This window comes from Anticarsia gemmatalis, chromosome 10 (genome assembly GCF_050436995.1).
Source record: "Anticarsia gemmatalis isolate Benzon Research Colony breed Stoneville strain chromosome 10, ilAntGemm2 primary, whole genome shotgun sequence".
Classification (NCBI taxonomy): Eukaryota; Metazoa; Arthropoda; class Insecta; order Lepidoptera; family Erebidae; genus Anticarsia; species Anticarsia gemmatalis.
The window spans coordinates 307921-332014 of record NC_134754.1 but is presented as its reverse complement, the minus strand read 5'-3'; the positions used below and the strand labels follow the sequence as shown (position 1 = coordinate 332014).

The 24094-nt window shown below is 34.8% G+C and overlaps 1 protein-coding gene across 2 annotated transcripts in view; it reads right to left on the bottom strand.

The window, feature by feature from the left end:
- The window catches only part of LOC142976193 (organic cation transporter protein-like), a 49844-nt gene that overhangs the window by 9338 nt on the left and 16412 nt on the right, over window positions 1-24094 (bottom strand). Inside the window, exons 1-4 of one of the 2 annotated variants that reach the window (XM_076119451.1) lie at window positions 15874-15939; window positions 10216-10297; window positions 8092-8270; window positions 1087-1321 (exon numbers count right to left, since the gene is read on the bottom strand). In XM_076119451.1, coding sequence (XP_075975566.1) covers window positions 1087-1321; window positions 8092-8270; window positions 10216-10260 — 459 coding nt within the window. In that variant the 5' untranslated portion in view covers window positions 10261-10297; window positions 15874-15939. Of the gene's footprint in view, window positions 1-1086; window positions 1322-8091; window positions 8271-10215; window positions 10298-15873; window positions 15940-24094 lie in introns of those variants that run through there. The other variant, XM_076119452.1, reaches the window with a different exon arrangement.

Sequence of the window (24094 nt, the reverse complement as noted above, 5' to 3'; positions counted from 1 at the left end):
GTAATTTGTTTTAATGTACTTTGATAAAGAAATACCGACTACATCTATAAAATATTCTTTATCATATCATTTAACAATATGTGTTTTAGGCACTCAAAATTACAGTTAAGGCCCTCATAGCCAGTTGCGTTCACCGGTAAGTAAACAAACTATGGGTTAAGCAACGCTAGGCGCGGTCATTCCAAAGATGGGTGACCGCATAGTCGTATTTAAACTGGGCTCTTATGCTTTGGAGGGCAGTTGGTTGTTGTCAAGATAACAGTCGTTAAGCAATGTCAAAAGCCTTACAGGCGGCTTGAATAGCTTTGAAACTAGGTTGACCACTGACCATACGACCAAATAAATAAAATACTACACCATATAAAACAAACAGTTATCCTTTTCCCACGTGTAAAGGAAAACGTAAGAGCCACGCCCCCCTGTGACGTCAGCAGTCGCACGTCACAACAGCTGACTCGGTACAAGGAAATATACAAGTAATGTAACGTATTGTTTATTGTGAGGTTTCAATGTCAATGATGATATATTATTTCATTGATGAGCTGTTTGTTTTAATTTATGTGTTAAAACTATGGGTAACTGGGTAATTAATTGAGGTCGTATACAGTGCCGATGTATTTCTTCTAGTAAAGTAGAATTCTATTCATGAAACAGAAGAAAAATGTAATAAATTTTACTTTAAACCATTATTCCTCTTGGAATAAGAGTAGGTAGAGATTCTGAGTCAACCACACGGCTGAGTGTAAATTGGGACGCTTTTCATTCATTTTTAAATTATTAAGAAAATATGTAACGTTTCATTACAGCACTTTACCTAACACTTAATTATGAAATGGCATGCCGTGGTGTTTTGCCATAGGTTGGAAACCTGAATCGCTTGCGTGGATCGCAAATACTTAAACCTCTAGGCTATTACTGGTCACTCACGCACGGTCAAGGATGATGTAAATACTAACACCTTATATAGAAAACTAGCTTTCCGCCCGCGACTTTGCCCTTGTTTCGGCTCTGCGTTGTCCATCAGCCAGTCAGTCAGACAGGCAGATAAGTTTGATATGTATGATAGTAATATTTAAAGGTACTTACTTCAGCTACAATACTGTTATAATCTTCATACACAACTTTATCACAAGCCATCGTCTTATTCCACGCAAAGTTCGCAGGCGTACACATAGATTGCTGGTGACGTCCCGTGTGGTTCTGCCACGCTTCCTCCATAGGCGTCATTCTATAGCACGTATCTGTTTTATTCGTCAACGCGAAAGGTGACCACGATGCGTTGAAACTTGAATCTGTTAATTCGCATTCTGGTACTTGACATCTGAAAAGAAATATAGTAGCATAATATAAAAGTACTTTTCCTTAAATTCTAAAGGACTTATAACTATTTGTGATCGTCTGTCAGTAAACCATCAAAAGGGTTAAGTAACCTAAACGCGGACGTATTATAGATGGGTGACCGTATTGTGATGTTTGAACTGCTCTTTAAGGCGAGGTCTCGGGTTCTATTTTCGAGTCGGGCACAAGCTGATAGGATTTTACAATTGGTAGCCTGGTATTCGATAAAGTGCCCAATTTAGAGTAAGAGCCTAGTCGTCTATTACATAGCACTTACATTGTAAATAGCAAAAAGTGGGTGATTTTCTCTACCTTAGGTATAGAATAATTTTCTACTTCAACAAATATCTTTGGTAATAGATAATAACATCACTACTGAAATTAATCATAACAAAACATGCTTAAACAATGCTCACGTGACTTCTTCCTCACGATTATACAAAGCTGCGTCAAACGACACTATTATCTCCGCTCTACATGTTGAGCCAGTAATGTACGTAATATGGTATAACTGACCATTACTCTCACTTCCTTATAACGTAAGTATTGGTGGTTTTACGTGACATGTTCTGTGTGTGGTTTTGAATAGGCAATACATAATATCACGCATTTTTCCCATAAGGGTAAGCAGAGACCAAAGAACGCCACTTACGACAGGATAGTACTACTCTGTCAAACTTCCCTTGCCTGATTCACATCCGTTTCCCTTTTGAATACTAATACATTCTCTATTTTAATACATAGCACCGAATTATGTAAAAACAATGTTTTCTTTTGTTAGCTAAAAATTTAATTTAAATCCTATCGCAAAATTGATTTGATTACGCACTAATATTTTCAAGAATGTTATTATGAACAAAAAGTATAAAAGTATATTTAATAAAGTCTAACATTCCTTTAAAATAATCATCTATACTAATACACTCAGCGGCAGAAAAAGTGGCCCAAAGCAAAACTACGATAAAACTTTTTAGAATATCAATATATTGTTATTATTTTGGCTATAACTATTAGTTAAACAGTTTATACACAAGTTTAGTTACAATTTACACTAAATAGTCGTAATTTTTAATCAAAAATGGGAAAAATGAAAAAATACAGCTTTTGTCGAAATCGCTTATTGAAAGTTTTTGCAAAAAACTAATTCTTCACCAAAGAAAAAATCTAGTTTATACCGCGTGTTAACTCCTCTAGCATTTATGGTGACCTGCATGCATTCTGGCATGCTTTGGAGGATGTTTTAATTACTTCTTGAAGAACTTTATCCCACACTCTGACTAGAGCGGTTCTTCGCTCACCAAGTGATTCTGGTGGGTTGGGCAGTGCACGTACACTGTTTTTTAGCATGTGCCAGACATGTGCTATGGGGTTGATGTCTGGATTGCGAGCAGGCTAAGCCAGTTTTTGAATCCCGATATCAGCAAGGTGCGATTCCACAACGCGGGCGCTATGAGCGCGCGCATTAAACTGCATTAGAGTTAATCCTCCCGACCAATGAAATCCATAAGTGGTACAACATGGTCTTGGAAGATTTCTTCAATGTACCCGGCTGCTGTTAGGCGCTGATCTACGATGACAAGCTCCGTACGTGCCTCCAAACATACACCTCTCCATACCACAACAGACCTACCTTTGTAACTGACCGTCTGACGTGTTGTGTTGGAAAAAAACCGTCCTTAATGGCGTCTTTACACTCTCTCACGACCATTTGGTGCTCTTAATGCTACTCAGCACTCATCGGTTAACAAGAACTTGCTCCATTGGCGATAGCCAATTCACATGTTTACGAGCAAATCGTAATCGCGCAACTCGATGGTGTCTCTCGAGTTCTGGTACTCGGTTTGGTCTTCCTGCCCGTAAATTACGTTCAGTTATCCTTCGCCTCATGTTCCGTTCACTAAGAATGACTCCGCGTGCCGCTTGAAGCCTCTAGTGAATCTCAAACGCTGTCAGAAAGCGGTTTCTCAGCACCTCGAGGTTAACAAATCGGTCATCTCTTGCGGATGTACATCGTGTTCGTCCAATTCCTGGTCGCCGCGTGTAGAGACCAGTCTCACGATACCTCCTAATCGCAGACCTTAAAGTGGTACGCGATACATTTAAAAATGCAGCCACCTCTCAATGGTAATGGCCCTGATCGGACAACAAGACCACCTAAGCCACTTGTTCAGCAGTAAGTGGCATCTTCAAATCTTTTCTAAAATCTAAATAGACCAATAATCAATAAAAATCATAAAGAAAATCGTTTCCGTGCAGCAATATTTCAAAATACAGAATTCAACTGACCTCTCGAATCAACACTGAATTCAGTTCTAACACACATTGTTAGAAAAAGTCATCCGTCACTTAAATTAATCTGAAATTCAACACTTCATAACACTAAACAGATCACTTCGCAACTACTTACAACAATATATCTTTCATATATTACTTAATTTGTTTACAAATTCACGATAAGCGCTTGGGCCACTTTTTCTGCCGCTGAGTGTATTATAAAGCTGAAGAGTTTGTTTGTTTGATTGTTTGTTTGTTTGTTTGAACGCGCTAATCTCAGGAACTACTAGTCCGATTTGAAAAATTCTTTCACTGTTAGATAGCCCATTTATCGAAGAAGGCTATAAGCTATATATCATCACGCTACGACCAATAGGAGCAGAGTACCAGTAAAAAATGTAACAAAAACGGGGAAAATTATGTCCCATTCTCGCTTATGTGACGCAGGCGAAGTTGCGCGGGTCAGCTAGTTTATAATAAAATACAAGATGATTTAAATAATCCGTGTTAAACACGTTGTGAAGTCGTAAACACAATATTAAAATGGGTCAAATCTTATTCACGTTTCATATCACGAGATATTGGTAGTTTAAAGATTTTAAAAATAAAATAAATGTTTATTATTCAAATAAACATTTCTAATTTTTTAAAGGGAAATGATATACTTTTCGTGTCACGCATGGTTTCTGGTCTGTGCCCACCCCTACGGAAAGAAGGCGTGATTTTATGATGCTTAACCCAAGTAGCTTTAAGAACGATGATCACCTAACTTTAATAAGAAAAAAATAAACTTGCAATAGTTAAATAACACAAATATTTATAATTTTGAAGATACTTTTGAATTTAATTTATTTATAATTTTGAATCTTTCGCGTAACATGTTTTCTGTAGTTATGTATATCTAATAGAATAGCTACAACAAATAAAAATGCTTTAAACACCACGAGCATTGACTTTTATAAAAAAGCTTCAGATCTATTTTCAACGAGTTTAAAAATAGCCACTAAATACCTAATCATCATTTGACTACAGAAAATCGTGAGCAACAAACACCAATATTATCTTAACCAGCTGATTTGAAACAATACTAAGTATATTATATACTTAGTATATGACGCACTTGCGTTATTTACTTGACATCGTCTCTATGTGCGTGTGTTCACTTCAATTGAGGAGCTATTATGTACTATTATTGTAATATAGTCATTATATAATGTACAGTACCTTAAATGTGAATGAAAATTTGTTGATATAAGTTTTTGTAGTTTTGAAAACAAGTGGCAGTCAAGATAGTTACTGGTAAAACTATAATCAATTTATATTAGTATTAAAATGCGAAAGCATGTCTGTCTATCTGTCATGTTTTATGGCTGCATTGCTTAACAGATTTTGAGGAAAGTTAGCGTTGAGGTACACGATGGTTTGGTATAAAACAAAAGATTACTTTTCTTTCTAAGATTTGCCCTAAGCTACAAAAATAGCTTGTGAGAAAGTGAAAAAATAAATAGATTTGTGGTACAAGTTGTGCTATGATACAGTAACTCATAAGTCAGCCTGACTGAAAGATAATTAACTAAAGCTACTAAGTAATGATCAGGGAGGATGATCTCTTTGCTAAGTATTACGAACATAGCAGTTCAGGGACAAGCATTCGCATTTATAATTAGTTAATATGGATGTAAAGTCATCAATATAGGCAAGTATTTTTATCGCTTCATCAGTTCCAAAGATTACTCATTAAGAAAAAAAATACCTGTTTATTATAAAAATAGATAATTAGTGAAATGTAGGTGTAAACCACACAGGTGTGAATCTATTTAAATTAGTTACCTAAAGATGTATCATCTGATTCTCATACATAATTTATTTATGTAAAATACACGTGTACATTGTATACAAGTTGTGTAACGTTTTTATTGATTGATTATTATTATATAATAGTTATAAAATTTGTTGATTTTTCACATATTTTTATTATGTAATACATAAAAAAGGGTTTATGACTTGAGTACTTGGCTCTAGGGTCAAATTAAACGCTTGTATAGAAAACAGGAGGTAACACAATATTGTATTTAGATTAAGCCTAAATGGAAATGACAGTATTAGGTATCTCGACATATTCATTGAAGGACGGCCAGAGACAGCAAGCAAGGGGTCTGGAAGTCTTCGAAAGAGGTCCTTGCCCGATCAATTAAATACTAATATGGGCAAAATAGGAAAGAAATGTGACATAAGATAACTGGAAAAATAAGTTGTGAGACCTTAGCTTTAACCAGATTGTCAGTATTGCATTCGATTTCAAAGATAGCATGATTTTGCTCGACAGAATGTCTAGGTTTACAAAAGTGGTCACGAGTGGACCTCCAATAATAGATTCTTACTCATACCTGGCATTTGACATTTGTAATCTATACAAATATTATAAAGCTGAAGAGTTTGTTTGTTTGTTTAAACGCGCTAATCTCAGGAACTACTGGTTCGAATTGAAAAAATATATCTGTGTTAATTTATTTATCAAAGGTACGCGTATATAACGATAAATGTATGATTGTGTCGCAGAAAGGCCGGAAAGGTGATATTTAGTATCACATGTCGTGCGTTATGTGGAAACGTGATGGGGCAATTTTAAAACTATACCGTATAATAGTATGTAGGTTTATTCTCGTGCTAAGTAAATTCTACTATCACGGAGACCAATTCAAAAAGGTTTTTGGATCACAAAATTAACGTATCAAATTTGATTCCTAACACTACTCCCTACATTGGTTTACCAGGCATGATAAGTATTTGGTAGTTCCCTCTACAAATGTAAGTAAAATTGTTTATCTTCATCCGCGACCTATATTACAACAGATTAAAAAACTTTGAAATTTGAAGTAAAGTAGTTTTAAGTAGATTTTTTTTTTAATTTTAAAAAGACAACTCCCGCACTAAGAATTGCTCTTGTGTCGCAGGGACTTTTACAAACATACAAGCAATGGACACAAAGCACAACCAGACCCGAAACAATTATTTGTAGATCGCACAAATAATTGTCCCCTGTGGGAATCGAACCCACGACCTCCCGGCGCAATGGTTGCAGCGTGGTGACCTAAACCACTGCGCCACGGAGGCAGTCATTTGAAGTAAACCAGTAAAATATTACTCTTGGACCCGCAACTAAAAGCAAAGTATTTGATCGCGCTAAGACGATACTAACTTATTCTCAACTATATTATCTAAGTAATAACAACTTGCTACCCAACACCTCAACAGCGTACTATCTCAATCGGCAAACCCCGCACAGTATGGGTGAGACCAGACACATTTACCTGTTCATGATCTACAATGATAATTACTAACATCTCTTACTCATACTAAATGACGCACTTTCCACAGTTTCCAACATTTTCCTGAGAAATAACTACTTGATCTGTGTTTCATGACTTTTATATTATTTTCTTTCATACATAATTAGGTTTTCTAAAGCTACCTACGTCCTACATACATACTTGAATGTCGGTAATTGACAGTTAAATTATACCTTTAATGTTTCATATTACTTACTAATACTTTTTCATGTCCGTTGTTTGTTAGAGGAGATAGTTCATCTAGAGCACACGTTCGAATAGCACCTAGCCTTACTCACCTATATTTGACAGATTCTCTTTGTGGACTAGGCTGCTATATGAATAGGTGCTCTAGATGGACTGCCTCCGTTAGAGGGATAAAAAACAAACGGATTTCAAATGTTTTGTAGCAAAACGGTAAGAGTGAAACATTTAAGATGTCGGGGCTTACAATAGAAAGGCAATGAAACCTTACCCATGTCGCTACGGACGTGAATCTACTTTTAAACAAAATGGGTGCAAAAAAACGAATCATCTTACATAAAAAATGGTCTTCGATATATAAAGTATATGAAAAAAGACATGCGTAGTTAAAGTTAATTATGAGAGAAAAAAGAGTGTTTTGGGTGTATAAATCAGTATTAATTATGTTGTTTCTTGATAAGACTTGTAAAACTAGTATATTAATGATTGCCTAGATCATCTAATTGCGTACTATCAAGAAAAAAACAAGAACATTTGTCAAGAAGACAGGAACGACTCTATTTTAAAGTAAGAGCTGTTTTTAACGAACCTAAAAAAATAGCTTTCTGTTTCACCTACACGTCTATTATTTTTAAAGCTACTTAATTATTTTTGATGATTTTTCACTATCTTAGTATACGTACTATTCATGGCTGAATTCAGGCTGCATTTTCACCAAAAACATGGTTTTTGTGGCCAAATTACATAAAAACATAGCGCCTGATTATAAAAGTCTCCTCCTTTTTTACCCCCGGTTTCTAAAGGTATATCTAGCTGTAGTTTGTCTATTTAATAGCGTTTAAGCTCATATAAACATGACAGTTTGAATAGATAAACTACCACTAAATGTGCCTCAGAAACCAGGAATTAGTCACTTACAAAACAACTAATTGGAAGTAGTGCTTACCTGAAATCCACTTCAGCAGCAGTGAACACGTAGTTAAAGTTACACATATTGAGGAAGGAGTCCCTGAAGGCCAGGAGCAAGAGCAGCAGCAGCTGGTACTTGCCGAAGCTGCCCAGCTCGCTCAGGATACCGTCTAGGTTGAACCCCTCCATACCACTCTTGGAATTCTCCTCTGACATCTGGAACAAAAAGACGATTTTTTTAGGGCAACTGAATCTACTCAGAATTTTAGATACCTCATGTATTGCCGTAAGCTTATACTCTTATTAATTAATTGTGCACATTCATTATTATTGTCATATTAATATAACTTGTATAATGAAAACCGAGATCATACTTAGAATTTCTAGTGACTTTACTAGCTGTCACAAAAAATATACAGAGCACATTTCCGTTAGTACATTCTACTGGTATTTTCCTTTTTGAAAAGACCAGGCACCTTCTTAGAAACACCCGCGCTTAGTCTCATTTTTGCTCGTGTGGAGTAAAAGACGAGCCTGTACCCCTTCACAGGGCACATTACTAAACTCAAGATGCTACCGAAAACATTACCACAACAAATGGAAAATCTAACATTACTCTTGCTAGGGAATCAAATCTTGGTAGCCTATACTGCGCCATAGAGACAATATGAGATGTACATCTCATATTGTTTTAATATCCGACCATTATTATGAGAATGTACTCAATATTTGTACTACAGGCATTGAACTCGCCCCTCAGTTCTCACTGGCCATGAGAATAACCGAATATTTATTAAACTGTGCACTAACCGACACAAAACACATTGTGTAATATTATTGAGACTTACATAATTACCTGCAGTACTGAAATGATTATGTATGATTTACGTTTCTGTAACCGGCGCATTTCTCGAAAAATCTTTAATACACTTTTTAAATGATTAATATCATGCTACAGTGATGTAAACTGAAGTTGCCAAGATCTGTCAATATGTATCTTTCACACGGTTGCGGATCTCATGGCAACACACCATTAATTTTTCAAAATTATATTAAGTATGTCTGTATTAGAAATACTTAGTTTCTTAAATGGTGGCAAAATTGTGTTAAAACTCTGAAGGCAAGGGGGATTTATAAATAGTTTTAAAGTTTAGTTGTACTCGGTCAAGATGGTAGAAAGACTTAATAGTGCTCATTGACCATAAAGGCTTTTTTAAAAAATGTTCTATATGCCTTCTATAGAGGATAGGCTTAGTTAGATTTAGGCAAAACGCAACCGCGTTATCTATCACAGCAGACTAGTTTTTTATCCCACCGATACGTTACTAATACAACCACGAATTATAAATACTATCGGCCGCAAAATCTATTATAATGTAGACGCAATTAACACCTAATGTGAAAAATTATCGGTTTTTAAGTGGTTTTGCCAGTATTTTAAAGAAAAAGATTTTTGTTTTAAATAGATTGAGATATAAGCCTATAGATATGTTTACAAGGTGGAGGGTTTTTTGAGAAGGCACCAAGCATTTTTGTTTCTATATATTTCAAGTTTCGAGGCCAAATGAGTATGCCTTTTTATTTTATTGAAATTAATGGCATCATTAGTGTCTTAGATATTTTTTTGTGCTGATAACAGTACAAGATTATTTATGCCTTTATACGAAAATAGAAAATATGTGTTCAATTTTTGTATGTATTTTCTAAATTCTAAATGTAACAAAAAATGTGAATGCTAATTTCAAGGCTAACTCTAAGCCATGCATAAAATAATATTATCACGACATTAATATTATGAAATTCGTTGAATGAATTCAGAAAAACTGAAGTTTAGGCTGCACATGTTACAATAAATATCTTGTATATTTATTGTAACATGTGCACATGTTACAATTCATTTACAGTTCATTCAACGAATTTCATAATATTAATGTCGTGATAATATTATTTCCTTTCGTTTGACAGTAATGTCGTACTTACAATCTATACCTATTAATTACAAAATTGTTAAAATTTGGTAAAAAAATATATAGAAATAAAAAAAACACTGGCGTCGTAGTTCCCTCCTCGTCGCTGTCCATCGGGTACGTTCCCAGAATGCTGGCAGCATTGCCATATTATGCTTATATGTATATTTTAGGTAAATGAAATATAAACTTACTTTAATACTAGTTTCTTTCGACATCTTTCTCGGTGAGTTATTCATTTTCTATTTAAACTTGAGACACCAATGAGCATCATACCTGAAAATAAAACATACATACTTTAAATTCAATGTTATTTCACCGCACTTAAGTTCATATTATTTAGTATTTTTTATTCTAAAAATGCTTTTAGAAATAAAAGTTATTACGATATCATCATAAAAAGGCACATATTACAAGTTTTTATATTCTCTAGAGTATTTAGAAAACTAAAACCTAGTAATTTTGCGAGTACACAAAAAGAAAAATCTAACAAAGTTGGCCGAACTCGGGAACCCAATCGGAGGCTTCGCATAGACCTAAGATCTGCCAGAATATCGAGTTTTTAAAAATTTTGAACTTAAATCTCGCGCAATAGGCTTAATAAAGATAAACCTATAAAAAGCCCCTCATCACCATGACTAGCAATATACGTTAGTAATCATTCATAGAGAGTTAAAATAAAATGTTTACATGATTACAACTACAACGTACAGTCGAAAACAAAAGATTAAAATATTTGAGAAAACTAATATTATTTATTCGCTATCAACGTTTTGCCGTTTTGTGCTTTTCGTGTTCGAAAGTATCAGTGAATTTTCATATAACTTTTAAAAAAATTATAAAAAAACAAAAACTCTCTACAGAGTGACTCTTTTTATAGTCATCCGTCAATTTTGGCATACATCATTTTATATTGCACGGAGACGCTTAGTTAAATAACATAAAGTGACTTTTGCTAGTGACTGTAGTATAATGGCTTAAACCCTAACATTATATGGTTATTACACACTAATGACATTATTCCTACTGTGTGTTTTTCCTTAATTCGTTCAAATTGATACCTCTTTACGTTACGAGAAAATTTACTATTGCTTACAACTGTGGTGTGTGCGAATATTTTTTTAAACTATTTCTTTAGAGCCGTACAAGCTAAAAAGGAGTAGTATAATGCCCATCACGCAATAAAATAACCTGTTTTTTCAAGTAAAATGAATTTGCAAAATCATTATTTTGGTTTAAAAATGAATTTTAAGCAAAAACTTTGACTATGTTAAACCCCATGTCCTCATCGATCTCCATGCTTAATAGCGAGCAAATTTTCTTTAAAATACACATAGACAGAAAACTATTTGCATATTAGCTAATAATACAAAAGAATATAGCTAATATAAAGGTACGTTTTAGCCATATGTTTAAAAATGTTTAATTCAGAATATTATTAAATTAAACTCAGTTAAATAGCTCTTTATTCGGAAATCGAACATATGACTATAATCAGATATAGACCATTGTTGGCAGATGCTAATGTATCTTAACAAGAATTTAATATAAATTGATATTTTCTTTCCATTGAAGCCTAAGTACTAAGAATTATGAGCACTTGTAAATAAAGTACTTAATGTACAACTGAATAAATAATGTTATTGTTTAATACGATACACTATGTACTTAGTGGTAATGTTATACATGTGATTTGTATTAGAACAGTACATTAAAGGACGTTTTAAATTAATAATAACACGGTAATTGAAATTATATTTTGTGATCTTTGGTTTGCGTTTTAAACGAAGGGTGCTATCGCGTAGCCCTATCTCTACTTTTCTTAAGTACGTATTAGGTCGGGGAAAAAGTCTTTTCGCATTATAGTATGTATGAACTTGTAATAAAATCTCTTTGGGTTTAAGAATCACAAATGACACACGGTTCATTAGGTTTCTTTCAGTGAGCTCGTGAGGTACCCAAATATCGAGATTTTTTTTTTGTAGAGAAAAGATTTTATTACAAGTTCATACATACTATAATGCGAAAAGACTTTTTCCCCGACCTAATACATAACATCGAACCTGATATACCCGAAGGTTTATGCAGAGGTATATAATATACACGCGTGTTTCGTCATTAATAAGATTAATCCCATGTAATAGTGTGAAATAATGATAGCGAGTCTATTGCTATTTATCGAGTACGTTACCAAACTCCGGAATAAAATTGAAAAATATTCTAATATAAATAAAAAAATAAGAATAGCATTTCACCAACCGAAGATTCGAACACCTCATGACCAGCAGTCGGATACACTACCGACCGCTCGACAGAAGCGGTCTCTAAACTAGTGAACCAATTATTATGAAATTTATGAGACGATAGGTTTTATCTATAGAAAAAATATTTCATTCCTCAATATTTTTTCTTGTACAACACAATAGGTGAAGAAATTTATTGCCAAGGGTTAAATCTCTGCGATACTGTAAGCATGTTAGCCAAAATATAAAAAAAAAACATCTTGTCTTATACATGATTAAAACATAGTAATATATGAATCTATGACCGAATAACTTCTGTTATAACAAAGTGCATAATATGCGTCACAGCAATTATTCACAGCACCTGTGCTCGCTATTGTTTGACATAGGCACTAATTTTATTTATTGATACTTTTGTCACTTATTAGTCACTCATATAGACCAATAAAAGCTAAAGAAGCTTTGTGTAAATGCCTGTTAATCTTTAACTACTAATCAATCAAAAAATTAATGTTGGAGGTTAATTTAAAACAAAATATGTTGGCTGGTGGTGAATTATATCGTGATAATACAGGCTGTCTTCACAAAAGAGGCTAGTTTTTATTTAATTTAATAAGTCTATTTAAACAACAATGATAGCACGAGACTAAAGTGTTACTCAAAATTGATAGTCTTATACATACATGTCCTCCAAAAGCACATAGACCTTCAGTTCAAATATTACAATGTGATCACCCATCTATAGAATGACCGCGCCAAGGGTTGCTTAACCCAATGATCGTTTACCGCCCAGTGAGCGCAACTGGCTATGAGTGCCTCAAAAAGCCTTATTGAAGCATTCAGTGTCATTAACATAGCCCATTTCAATTTTGAGGAGCCCATAGCCAGTTGTGCTCACCGGTCGGTAAACGATCTGTGGGTTAAGCGACCGATGGCGCGGTCATTCCATAGATGGGTGACCGCATAGTGGTATTTGAACTGGGCGTCTCCGTGCTTCGGAGGGCACGTAAAAAGTCGGTCTTGGCTGTTATTTACTAAGGTAACAGTCGTTAAGCCATGTCAAAGGCCTTCGGGCTTGAACAACTTAGACACTAGGTTGACCACTGACCATACAATAAGAAGAAGAAGAAGGCCATTTCAGTTTTGAAAGAAAGTAACAGTTACATACGTGTTTATGTTCACGAGTCATATACACTATGTACAGGTTGTGTTCATTGTTCTCACAATAAGCCTGCACTGAACTTATGAATGGAGGCATGATAAGAATCGATGACAAATTACCGCGTGTGTGTTACATTTGAGTCAATATTATATGTGTTTTATTTAAATGCACTTGTGACGTTTTGGAAATATCGTTATTGCACGAAAGACTTATACGGGGTGGAAAAATTTAAAGTTTTGGAAAGATACTACGTTCAATATTGAGGTTACTTAAATATACCATAAGCAAGAATGTTTTTATTAAAATAACTGCATTAAAAAGTTTTTGATCAACGCTTACAAAAACTGGTAATCGAATTCACGAAAATAGGCTACAAAGTCTTGGTTTCGATTCTCAGGCTTGACAAAGTAAAGCCTAAAATATTTTTAGTGGCTCAGAGGTTGCCTTACAGAGTCAGTCTTACATGAAACCAAACCAAATTAAATTTTAACCACACGGGAATCGAACTCACGCATAGAAATTTAAAAAAACAGTTACACATAACACACGTGTAATTACACTAATACATAGCATAGTAACGTATTGTTTCAGAATATTTACAAAGTTAATTGAACTTGATAGTCAGGGGTCAGCTAATACTATTGCTAGACCTTACTACGTTTCTTTACTAAGTAAAAGATGTCTGCCAACTTTCACGAGGCTTGCCTATTGATTGATATCCAATCTTTAATATTCTTCAAGTATAATAAATACGACAGTGTAAGTTATGTACTCTTTCAAGAAAAAACTAAAGAACGGATTTTAATTAAATTTGATACACTGACAGCTTATAACCTGTATTAACACATAAGATACCAGGGAAATATTTGACACTGGCAAAGTCACGGGTAGAAGCTAATTGTTGAATATAAAGGCTACCTTTAAACCAACCCCTTTGGCGATAAAAAAGCGTAAGTATGCGTTCATGAATGGACCCAAACAGGCTAGGTATAGAAATTGGGTAATCCCGATATAAGCGAGTCACGAAATAAACCCAAGTGCAACCGATAACACTATATATTCGCTTAGCCTTTGTTCCAAACTATGTTGGAGTCGGCTCTCAGTCTCACCAGATGCAGCTGGATACCAGTGTTTTACATGGAGCGACTGCCTATCTGACCTCCACAACCCAGTTACTTGGGTATTAACACGATACCCTTCGGTAAGACTGGTTGTCAGACTTTCAAGCTTCTGACTACTGTTAACGACTGTCAAAGATCTTCGAAAATGACAGCCGGGACCCACAATTTAACGTGCCTTCCGAAACACGGAGGAGCTCGATATGTATAAGATGGTCACCCATCCACGGAACAACCTCGGCAAGCGTAGCTTAACCTCAGAGATCAATTCGTGCGGCTGTTGTAAACTAAGCCACGAGCTCCTCAACTAAGCCACGAGCTCCTCCTGCAACCGATAACACTATCACTTTGAAAATTAAATAAATAAAATTGCTCAGATAAAATCATTTTATATGCAGACTAGCTTTCTGCCTGCAACTTTATCCGCGTGGAATTTCACCCTATTTGGAAGGGAATTCTCAAAAAAACTATCCAAGTGCTCCTCTTCACTTCCTAAGGAATCTTCACAGCAAATTTCAACTTTCTACGCTCAGTAGTTACGGCTGTCCGTTGTCTTGATAGATATTCCTTTACAGACTGACTGATGTCAATCAGTAACGGAAGAGTTTTATATGTATGCTATATGTAGATAATAAATGGGTAATTTCTAGTGAGTGTTTAAATGTTTCAACTGTAATGCGACTCTATCAATGTCAAAACCGTATCATAATAAGTTCAACTCGTACTGAGAAACGTCGAGAAATTTAAATATTTTTTACACGTTATCACCGATCTTGGAATTTTAGATCAATATGTAAGATACAAGTTTGATTCTTGGGTCGGGTAAAGTTTAAAATTTATCAATAACGCATTTTATTAATGTTTTTCAAATAGTTTAAACAAAATCTCCAAATAATTATATTGCTACAAAGTAATAGCCAAGTCAAGCAATACCAACTAGGTCGCGGATTCGATTCCCGCTATTTGTTTTAACAACCCAACTCACTTAACGCTTAGATAGAGGAGTTCATAAAGCTACAATCTACAATATAATAATATTTTTAAACAATTTTTAAAAGTTTTATCTCGCTTTCCAGATATAACATAGAGAGTAGCTCAATAAGAGATATTTGAATGTAAACCCATTGCAGTTTTATCGAAATTTTTATCGAAAAATATATCAATCGATTCTTTTTTTAGGATTAAAATTAATAATGAATAGCCCTAATTTTCAAACCAAAACCACAATCCATCACTAGACACTGGTCTCTTCCCTCAATAAAAAAAAAACCTAGCACAAACAAAAAAAAAACTTAATTCTAAAAAACAACAAATCACTTATAAACTTACGCTATCGTAACAAAGTTATAACAACTGCACAAGCCTCACAATCCGTGCACTTATGACACAACACAGTACATAACTGAAAGCGTGTCACTTTTCTCCCCGCTTATATATCCACTAATTACGTACTTTAATTACCTATTAAGTTGCACAAGATGTATTGTTTGGCAGTACATGTTTCCTATTTGTCATAAGGATAAGGTTGTACGTTTCCCGTATGACGTTTGTCGCTATGTAAAATATCTATGTATTGTTCGTGTAGTGATTGATTGGTCATTGGTATGGTTTATTGGGCATTTATATGTCCATATTTAGGCAATTTTGTATAGAAGCCTTTACCGTGAAGTTTACTGCTAAGCCTGTAATTTTCAGTCCAATAACTTAGTTCTGAGCCTTGCATGAAACGTTTCATCAAAAAATTTAAGTTTTAGAACTTTTGTGATCCATAGGCTTATGCAATTGACGGTGGCGTGTTTAACATAGGTACTATATTTAAGTTTATTATAATCGAGATAAATTGTGCAAGCTAAGGCTCTCTACTAAGTTGTCGGACTATGTGAACAAGCGCTGTATCGCAGCTTTCTCATGCAGAGAAGCGTTTTTCTTATAATATTTCTATCAACAATCGAGAACAGGCTAGCTATCGACAAATGTGAATGATCAGTGCCACAAGCGAATGCTGTAGATACATTTAGCATGTCAATCTTTCCATACTCGATAGTATCGACTCTAACAAAAGGATCCAATAGGTATTATCATGTAGTGAGCGTAGGACATCTAAAATTACCTGAAATCCGAGACATCCGCATAAGAGGCGCTGAAAAGTTTTCATACAAATTTTTCGATAGCCGCGATTTTTAATAGTATTGGGAAATAACCACTAAAATCATTGCATCGAAATGCATGTATACATTAAGTCTGACAACTGTACGGCCATTGAAAGGAAATGCTGATATGCTTTGGTTTAAACGTCAACTCACGTGCTTAGAAACAGCTTCATGTTGTAGGGACTTTACTAATAGATAAGATCTGTGGATCAGTCATAGATATATTGTGGTGAATAAGAACAGAATATAATAATTGTAATGTCTAGCAATATGCTACTGAAAATGCTACAACTGGGTGAATTAAGGGACTGCGGATCAGAAAAACAAAATAAAAAAAATATCGTATGCAATGATTACCAATTGAAACTGTATCTGTAATTTACATAGACATTTAATTATTACTATCTCTACGAAAAAATATGCAACGATATTGTCAACATTTGCTTATCCAACCGTTAGTCTCGAGGATCAAGATTCGATTCTCGAGTAAAAATATCTAGCTGATTGTAAAATTGCTTCTCAATTTCATAACACTGTAAAACACAGATAGTAACCTGATGAAATATCGATGAGTGTGGAAAGCGAGGCCTTTCGAATACGAACTTTAGCCTCAATAATAATACGTTAGCGACGAGGAAATTCCTATTTTCTCGTGCGTAGTACACGCGTAGTGCGTCCATGTAATGTCACCGTTGTGAGATCACATGCTTCCTACTTTTATCCTCAAAGTTCTCATCTCATCTTTAATGTCTCTAAGGCTTTGTGTAAGGAAAGCGATGTACTACGGTTGTGTGAGAATGCTAAAAATGTGATAAAAATATCGTTGAGCAAAGAACTATCTCCTTTTTTTGGTGTCGGTTAGAAGAAGTTTCATTGACGGATGTCAACGCAGGAGAATACATGTGGGTTTTTAAAGATTTACAATTGTATAAATACGAGGTAAAATTATCTTAACTTCATTATATTTTCTTGCTTTAAAATCTTTGCATTTTTATTTAAAATATAATAGATAGAGGTCGTAAACAAATTCTTAGATCATTGTCTAAACTTAAAGTATCATACTGTTTGTCTGTATCCTAGCTTTAGTCTGTGACTGGTCTGGTAAAATTCGTGGGAAAAAACTACTGGGTGCCAAAACTTCATCAAAATTTATTCAGCAATTTTTTGCGCTGTAACAGATATTCATTCACACATACAAACAAACTTTAACATTTATAATATAGGATGTAATCAAATTTAAATCGATATTACTTTACATAAAGGTATTCAATTATAGGTACGATATGATTGTTCGTGTTCACGTCTTGTTCAATGTTTTCCTTCAATTTTCAACGCATTTTCATACATCACGAGGTATTAACTGCTATTAAAGTGACTAAACTTGTTACTTAGAAAAACCTATATGAAATAATAGTTGTGAAATCTCGGAAAATAATCTCTTTTTACTTACCTTGTCTTTTTAAAAAGATAACTCCCGCGCTCAGTATTGCTCTTGTGTCGCGGAGACTTTTACAAACATACAAATAACAGACACGAAGTACAACCAGACCCGAAATTATTTGTGGATCGCAAGAATAATTGATCCGTGTGGGAATCGAACCCACGATCTCGCCGCAATAATATCTCGATCTAAACTACTGCGGCATGGCGGCAAAAGTCTTCGGTTATAATAAGTCTAAGACTAAGACAATCTAGTGTATTAGACGTTAGACAAATGTACAACCGACGAACATAATCATACTTGATTTATGTTGATCAATCGCTCGGGAATCGAACCCATGACTCTTGCACGATAGTTCAACATGACATCTACAACCACTGCGTCATATTTTCCTAACCATTTTATTCCATATAGCTGACCCGCAACTTCGTTTGCGTCACATAAGAGAGAATGGGTGAAATTATTCCCCGTTTTTGTAACATTTTTTACCGGTACTCTACTCCTATTGGTCTTAGCGTGATGATATATAGCCTATAGCCTTCCTAAATAAATGGGCTATCTAGTACTGAAATAATTTTTCAAATCGGACCAGTAGTTCCTGAGATTAGCGCGTTCAAACAAACAAACAAACAATCAAACCAACAAACAAACTCTTCAGCTTTATAATATTAAATAAATAAATATAAATATATTATATATTATAGTATAGATATTTCAAAATACAATGTTAAACCAACTCATTACTTATTCAATGATTTCATATATGATTCTATAATTCCATGAAAAGCAATAAAGAGTGGTTTATTATTTAATATCATTACTATTAGGTGTTACAAAACGTTAAACGCGATAAGTAACAGTTAATATTAAGCCGCCTACGCCAGTTAAAATCTATACTTATATTATAAAGCTGAAGAGTTTGTTTGTTTGTTTGTTTGAATGCGCTAATCTCAGGAACTACTGGTCCGATTTGAAAAATTCCTTCAGTGTTCGATAGTCCATTTATCGAGAAAGGCTATAGGCTATATATCATCACGTTACAAAAACGGGAGAAAATTGCGCCCATTCTCTAATTTGACGCAAGAGAAGTTGCGCGGGTCAGCTAGTAAATAATATAGCATAGTTTAGCCAGTTTTCCATATAGCGCGACAACTTGGTACAGAGCTCTGTATGCAAGGTTCGCCGCGTGAAAATCTAATAATTTATAACATCAGTGACTTGCAGACTTATGCAGCTGCTGACAATGACCTGTTTTGATACGGATACTTTATATTAGAAATGCAATGACTTAATCATTATAATCTAGATAAATCGAGCACGACAAGGCTCTCTTTCAAGTTGTCGAACTACATATATGCGCCGTATTGCGATGGACGGACCACCAATAAAAATAAGAAATACCGAGTCCTTGTAAGCTGAAAATACCGTTTTTCGTACAATCCAAAGTCCAAAACGCACTTGCCCAGTAGGGCCGAAACCCCACTTTCTTTCTTCAGTCCCTTGCCCAGCAGTGGGTTAATCTAACCATGATTCATATAAGATTACGTATGAAGGTTTAACCATTTGTTCAGGTGTTACTTGGTTGTGGTAACCATGATATGAGCGTGACGAATATTGCGGTTTTATGAGGAAGTTGGTTACTGAGGTCAGTTACAAATTCATTTAATATTTGTGATGTATTCAATGTGTGTACGTATAGTTGAGTTTTAGTGAAAAAAAATGCGAATTTGTCAGTATTTGATGTAATTTTTTTTAAATCAATTTACAGATTTATTAATTTTAATAAAACGAACGATTTAAAAAGTTTTTTTTTATTTGCATCGTATTTTACTTAGACCGCGAAAAAGACGTTCACAAATTCAAATACAAAATATTCTTAATTTCGTAGACTTCGTCGAGTCTTACTTAAGTAAAAACAGTTTTTCCCCCTGTTCAGAAAATATTACCCTATTATTATTTTTAATTCAGCTATTTACAGACAGATTTGCAGACGTGACGCAGAACATCGCCTGATCCGGGCACCGAATTTCGTGACCGGGGAGTCACGTAACCTAACCACCAAGACAGATTGGTTAGATACCTACCTATTATTGCATTTAACTTAGTCATTAGGCAATTAATTGATCCCCTTATGTATGAATAAGTTCTATTGTTTATCAATGACGAAGAGGAATATTGGGTGGTTAAAACAATTAATTGAATTTATTGTACTTATTGTATACGTATGTTTGTAAATTACGCATAAATGGTTTAACCAGTAGCTCGATTGTCTGCTATTATCGACTACCGAAAACCGGCTAGTCATCGAGAAATCTTGTACGAAAATCTGATCAGCGTCTTATGAACGATTTTGGCTGTACATTTTAAGTACAGACAGGACAACTTTTGAATATTGAGAGTTTGACATTTTAAATGTACTGAACCGTTTGTCATACAACATTTTTCGATAGCTTGCCGGTTGCCGATAGTCGATACTAGTAGAGAATTGAGCTACTATACCGCGATTCTTTACTACTATCGACTGCCGGCGGCGGCGACTATACACGACGGTAAATCTTACACGAAAATCTGTTTAACGCCTCTACTGGGCTCCGTAAGAACTATTTTTGTAGTACATTTTAAATGTCAAACTTTCAAGAGAATCGCGATATAGGTTGTTAGTTCCTCGTGAGCCCGGTACAGGCACTATACAGATTTTCGTATATAATATCCAAATTTCGTGTTAATATCCGAAAAATATATGATAGTCACATACCATTACCAGTACCTTAATATGTAAAGAAGTAAGGTAGAATGTGAGAGTTAATCCCCGTGTATTAGTCGTTGGAAGGAGAGCGTGGCAGGACGGTATTATCGCTTTGTTTACTAAACATCGCGATTGTGCTCCACGTTCCTTGCGCGCTATTGTGACGCCTTCCTACTGAGAATGTTAGTATTTCAACTAAGTACTAGTATCACTGATTCTGTATAGTCGTACTTACTGCTTATCAAGGAAATTATTTATTTATAGGTATTTTTAAAGCTTCAATATTTCATACACACAAAATCACGCCTTCTTTTAATAGAGGTAGGCAGAGACCAGAGAACGCTACTTGGTACGATCCTTAAAAACTTCCTTTGCTTCATTCACATCCATACATCTCGTTATACAAGACCGCCGGTTACGAGTACCAAGCACCTAAACTTTTTGCAAGATATCAAAGTATCGTTAGAATTGCTTTTAGTTTGGCTTGAAAATACCTCAATAATGTTTCAGCCGCGGTAATAACGGAAATTGGAACTTTGAAACTCAAGCTGGATTGAAAAGAAATATAACACACTAACTAATCATCTTGTTTAAATATAACTAAAAAAATAAGAAAGAAATATCTCAAATCGCCAATTTAGAAAGTGAATCTACCGTTCAGATTACTGTTCAAAGAATTTATCAACCAACACAATTATAACGTTCGTAGCATTGCAGGTGTTAAAGATAAGATAGTATTGTCTGTAGCAGGTGCATCTACGCAGCATCTACGACACGTAGCCGACAGTCGGAGCGTAGACGCAATGTCTACGAATATGTACTTGGACTACCAATTTTTTGTTATTATTTGATTACTCATATTAGTTTTATGAATGCGAAAGAGTTATCATATTTGTTTATTTGATTTAAGCGTTACTACGGCTAAACCAATTTGGGGAATAAATACAAGGTATTTTTTACGCGGGTGGAGTCGCGTGTATAAGTTAGTTAAACTATATTTTTTATATACTTGCTTATAAGTATGTACCATAAATAAATTTGTTCTGGTAATAAACACAAATGTAAAATTCGCAGATGCAGGTTCGATTTCCGGATAGAACAAAATTTATTTAGAATTCAATTTGTAATTTTTTCATATAACTAATAATATTCTACCTAAATTGCATTTTAACAATTCTGCCTGCCTCTTGGGAAAATACAGGTATGATGTTACATTACGTGCTTGTAATTTAAAACAGAATATTTTTTATCCTTAATCGTAAAACTGTTCATATTACCTACGTACATAATAATCTATGTATTATGAATGAGTAATAAAACCTGTGAATAAGTAACTATATATCTATTATGTAGTATATAAGTTAGTTATGAAACTTTATGTATCATTTATCTAGATATTGATTACCTAATAGAATTTTATTGATACATTTTCTTAGGTGACTGTTGAAAAATCGTGCATCGTTTGTTTTTCGTTTTGTTTTGTAATGGAACTGCAATAAAATATTGATACCAATTAAACTAAGTTTGCTCTGAACTTAGCTTACTTTCGTGATAATAGTCAAATCGTAAATAGTATGCAGATTGTTACATGTATTTGTACCCGTTAAAATCATTCAGCAGTTTTCTTGAAATACTAGAAATCATATAAACATCCATTAAACCAAACTTTCACTTTTATACTACTATACTAATATTATAAATATGAAAGTCTGTACGTATGTCTATCTATTATAGCTACACAATTTGTCCGTAAGCTGCTAGAAAATTAAATTGTGTATATGACACCGGTTAAACTGTTAATCATATTAGTAGCAGTTTTCCGCTTTTTGGCCCATCATTTAATACATCTCAACTCATTACTATATTATCTATTACAACATGCAAACCATAAACCATAAAAAAATATTTATTTGTTTTTACCGCAACATTGTCGTTTAGTGCTGAGTGATTATAATATAACTTTATGATAACATTTATTTTACCGCCCGGCACATTATTACTGTCACATGATTACAACACCAACTCTTATAATAATATGTTCCTACGACTGCGACACGACGGGAACGCAACGTAAACCTTGCTACACACATAATATATTCAGTTATTATGATTAGTTCGGCAGTATTTATCGAGCAACAGAATCGACTCAAAGCTAATATTGCACTTGTTTGGCTTATGCCAAACGGATAATTCCTTTAGGTCCGATCGCTACAATTCGGCTGAAACATTCTGGCAGTGTCGAGCGGCATTTTTACCGAATATTCATCTACACACGCACATTGCTTGACTTACCCGATTTATGCCGACCCAAAGACGTGTGTATCAAGGCTAACGCGTATGTCAAACATGTGATGACATGCAAAGAGCTGTAATAGACTAGTTACATAAAGAAATTAACCTATTACTAACCCACTGCTGGGCAAGGGCTCTCCCCTGAAGTGAGGAAATGGTTTGAGCTGAGTCCACCACGCTCGGCAAGTGTGGATTGGGGAAAAGAGTGTTTACTAGGCCGTATGACATCGCGGCGTTCGTCGTGTTAGTAGCGTGTGATATGAAAACAACTGTAGCTCGATTCTCTACTACTATCGACTACCGACAACCGACCTGTCGTCGAGAAATTTTGTATGAAAATCTGATCAGCGCCTCTGACGGGTGTCGTACGAAATATTTTGGCAGTACATTCTAAATGTCAAAATGTCGATAGCTAGCCGGTTGTCGGTAGTCGATAGTGGCAATTACTTATTCTGTGATAGTGGTAGAGAATCGAGGTACTGATATCTCAAAATACGCAGCGAGTTGGATACACATAAGTACCTTAATTCATTAATTAGTAAGTACTTAATACTTTAAGTTTAAGCATTTGCAACGTCGCGTTATGTCACGCCTAGCGACTCTTATATAGGACAACAGTTATGCTCATTAATTTTTAATTAAAATGAATGATCGTCATCATTATATCGTATGGTTCGTGGTCAACCTCATGTCAAAGTTGTTCAAGCCGGCCTGAAGGCCTTTGACGTGGCTTAACGGCTGTTATCTTGGAAGACTACCGGGACCAACTTTTGACGTACCCTCCGAAGCACAGATATGCCCAATATAAATACCATTATGCGTTCACCCATCTATGGAATGACCGCGCAAAGCGTTGCTTAACCATCGGATCGTTTACTGACCGGTGCAGCGGTGAGGGCACTGGCTACAGGCGCCTCAATA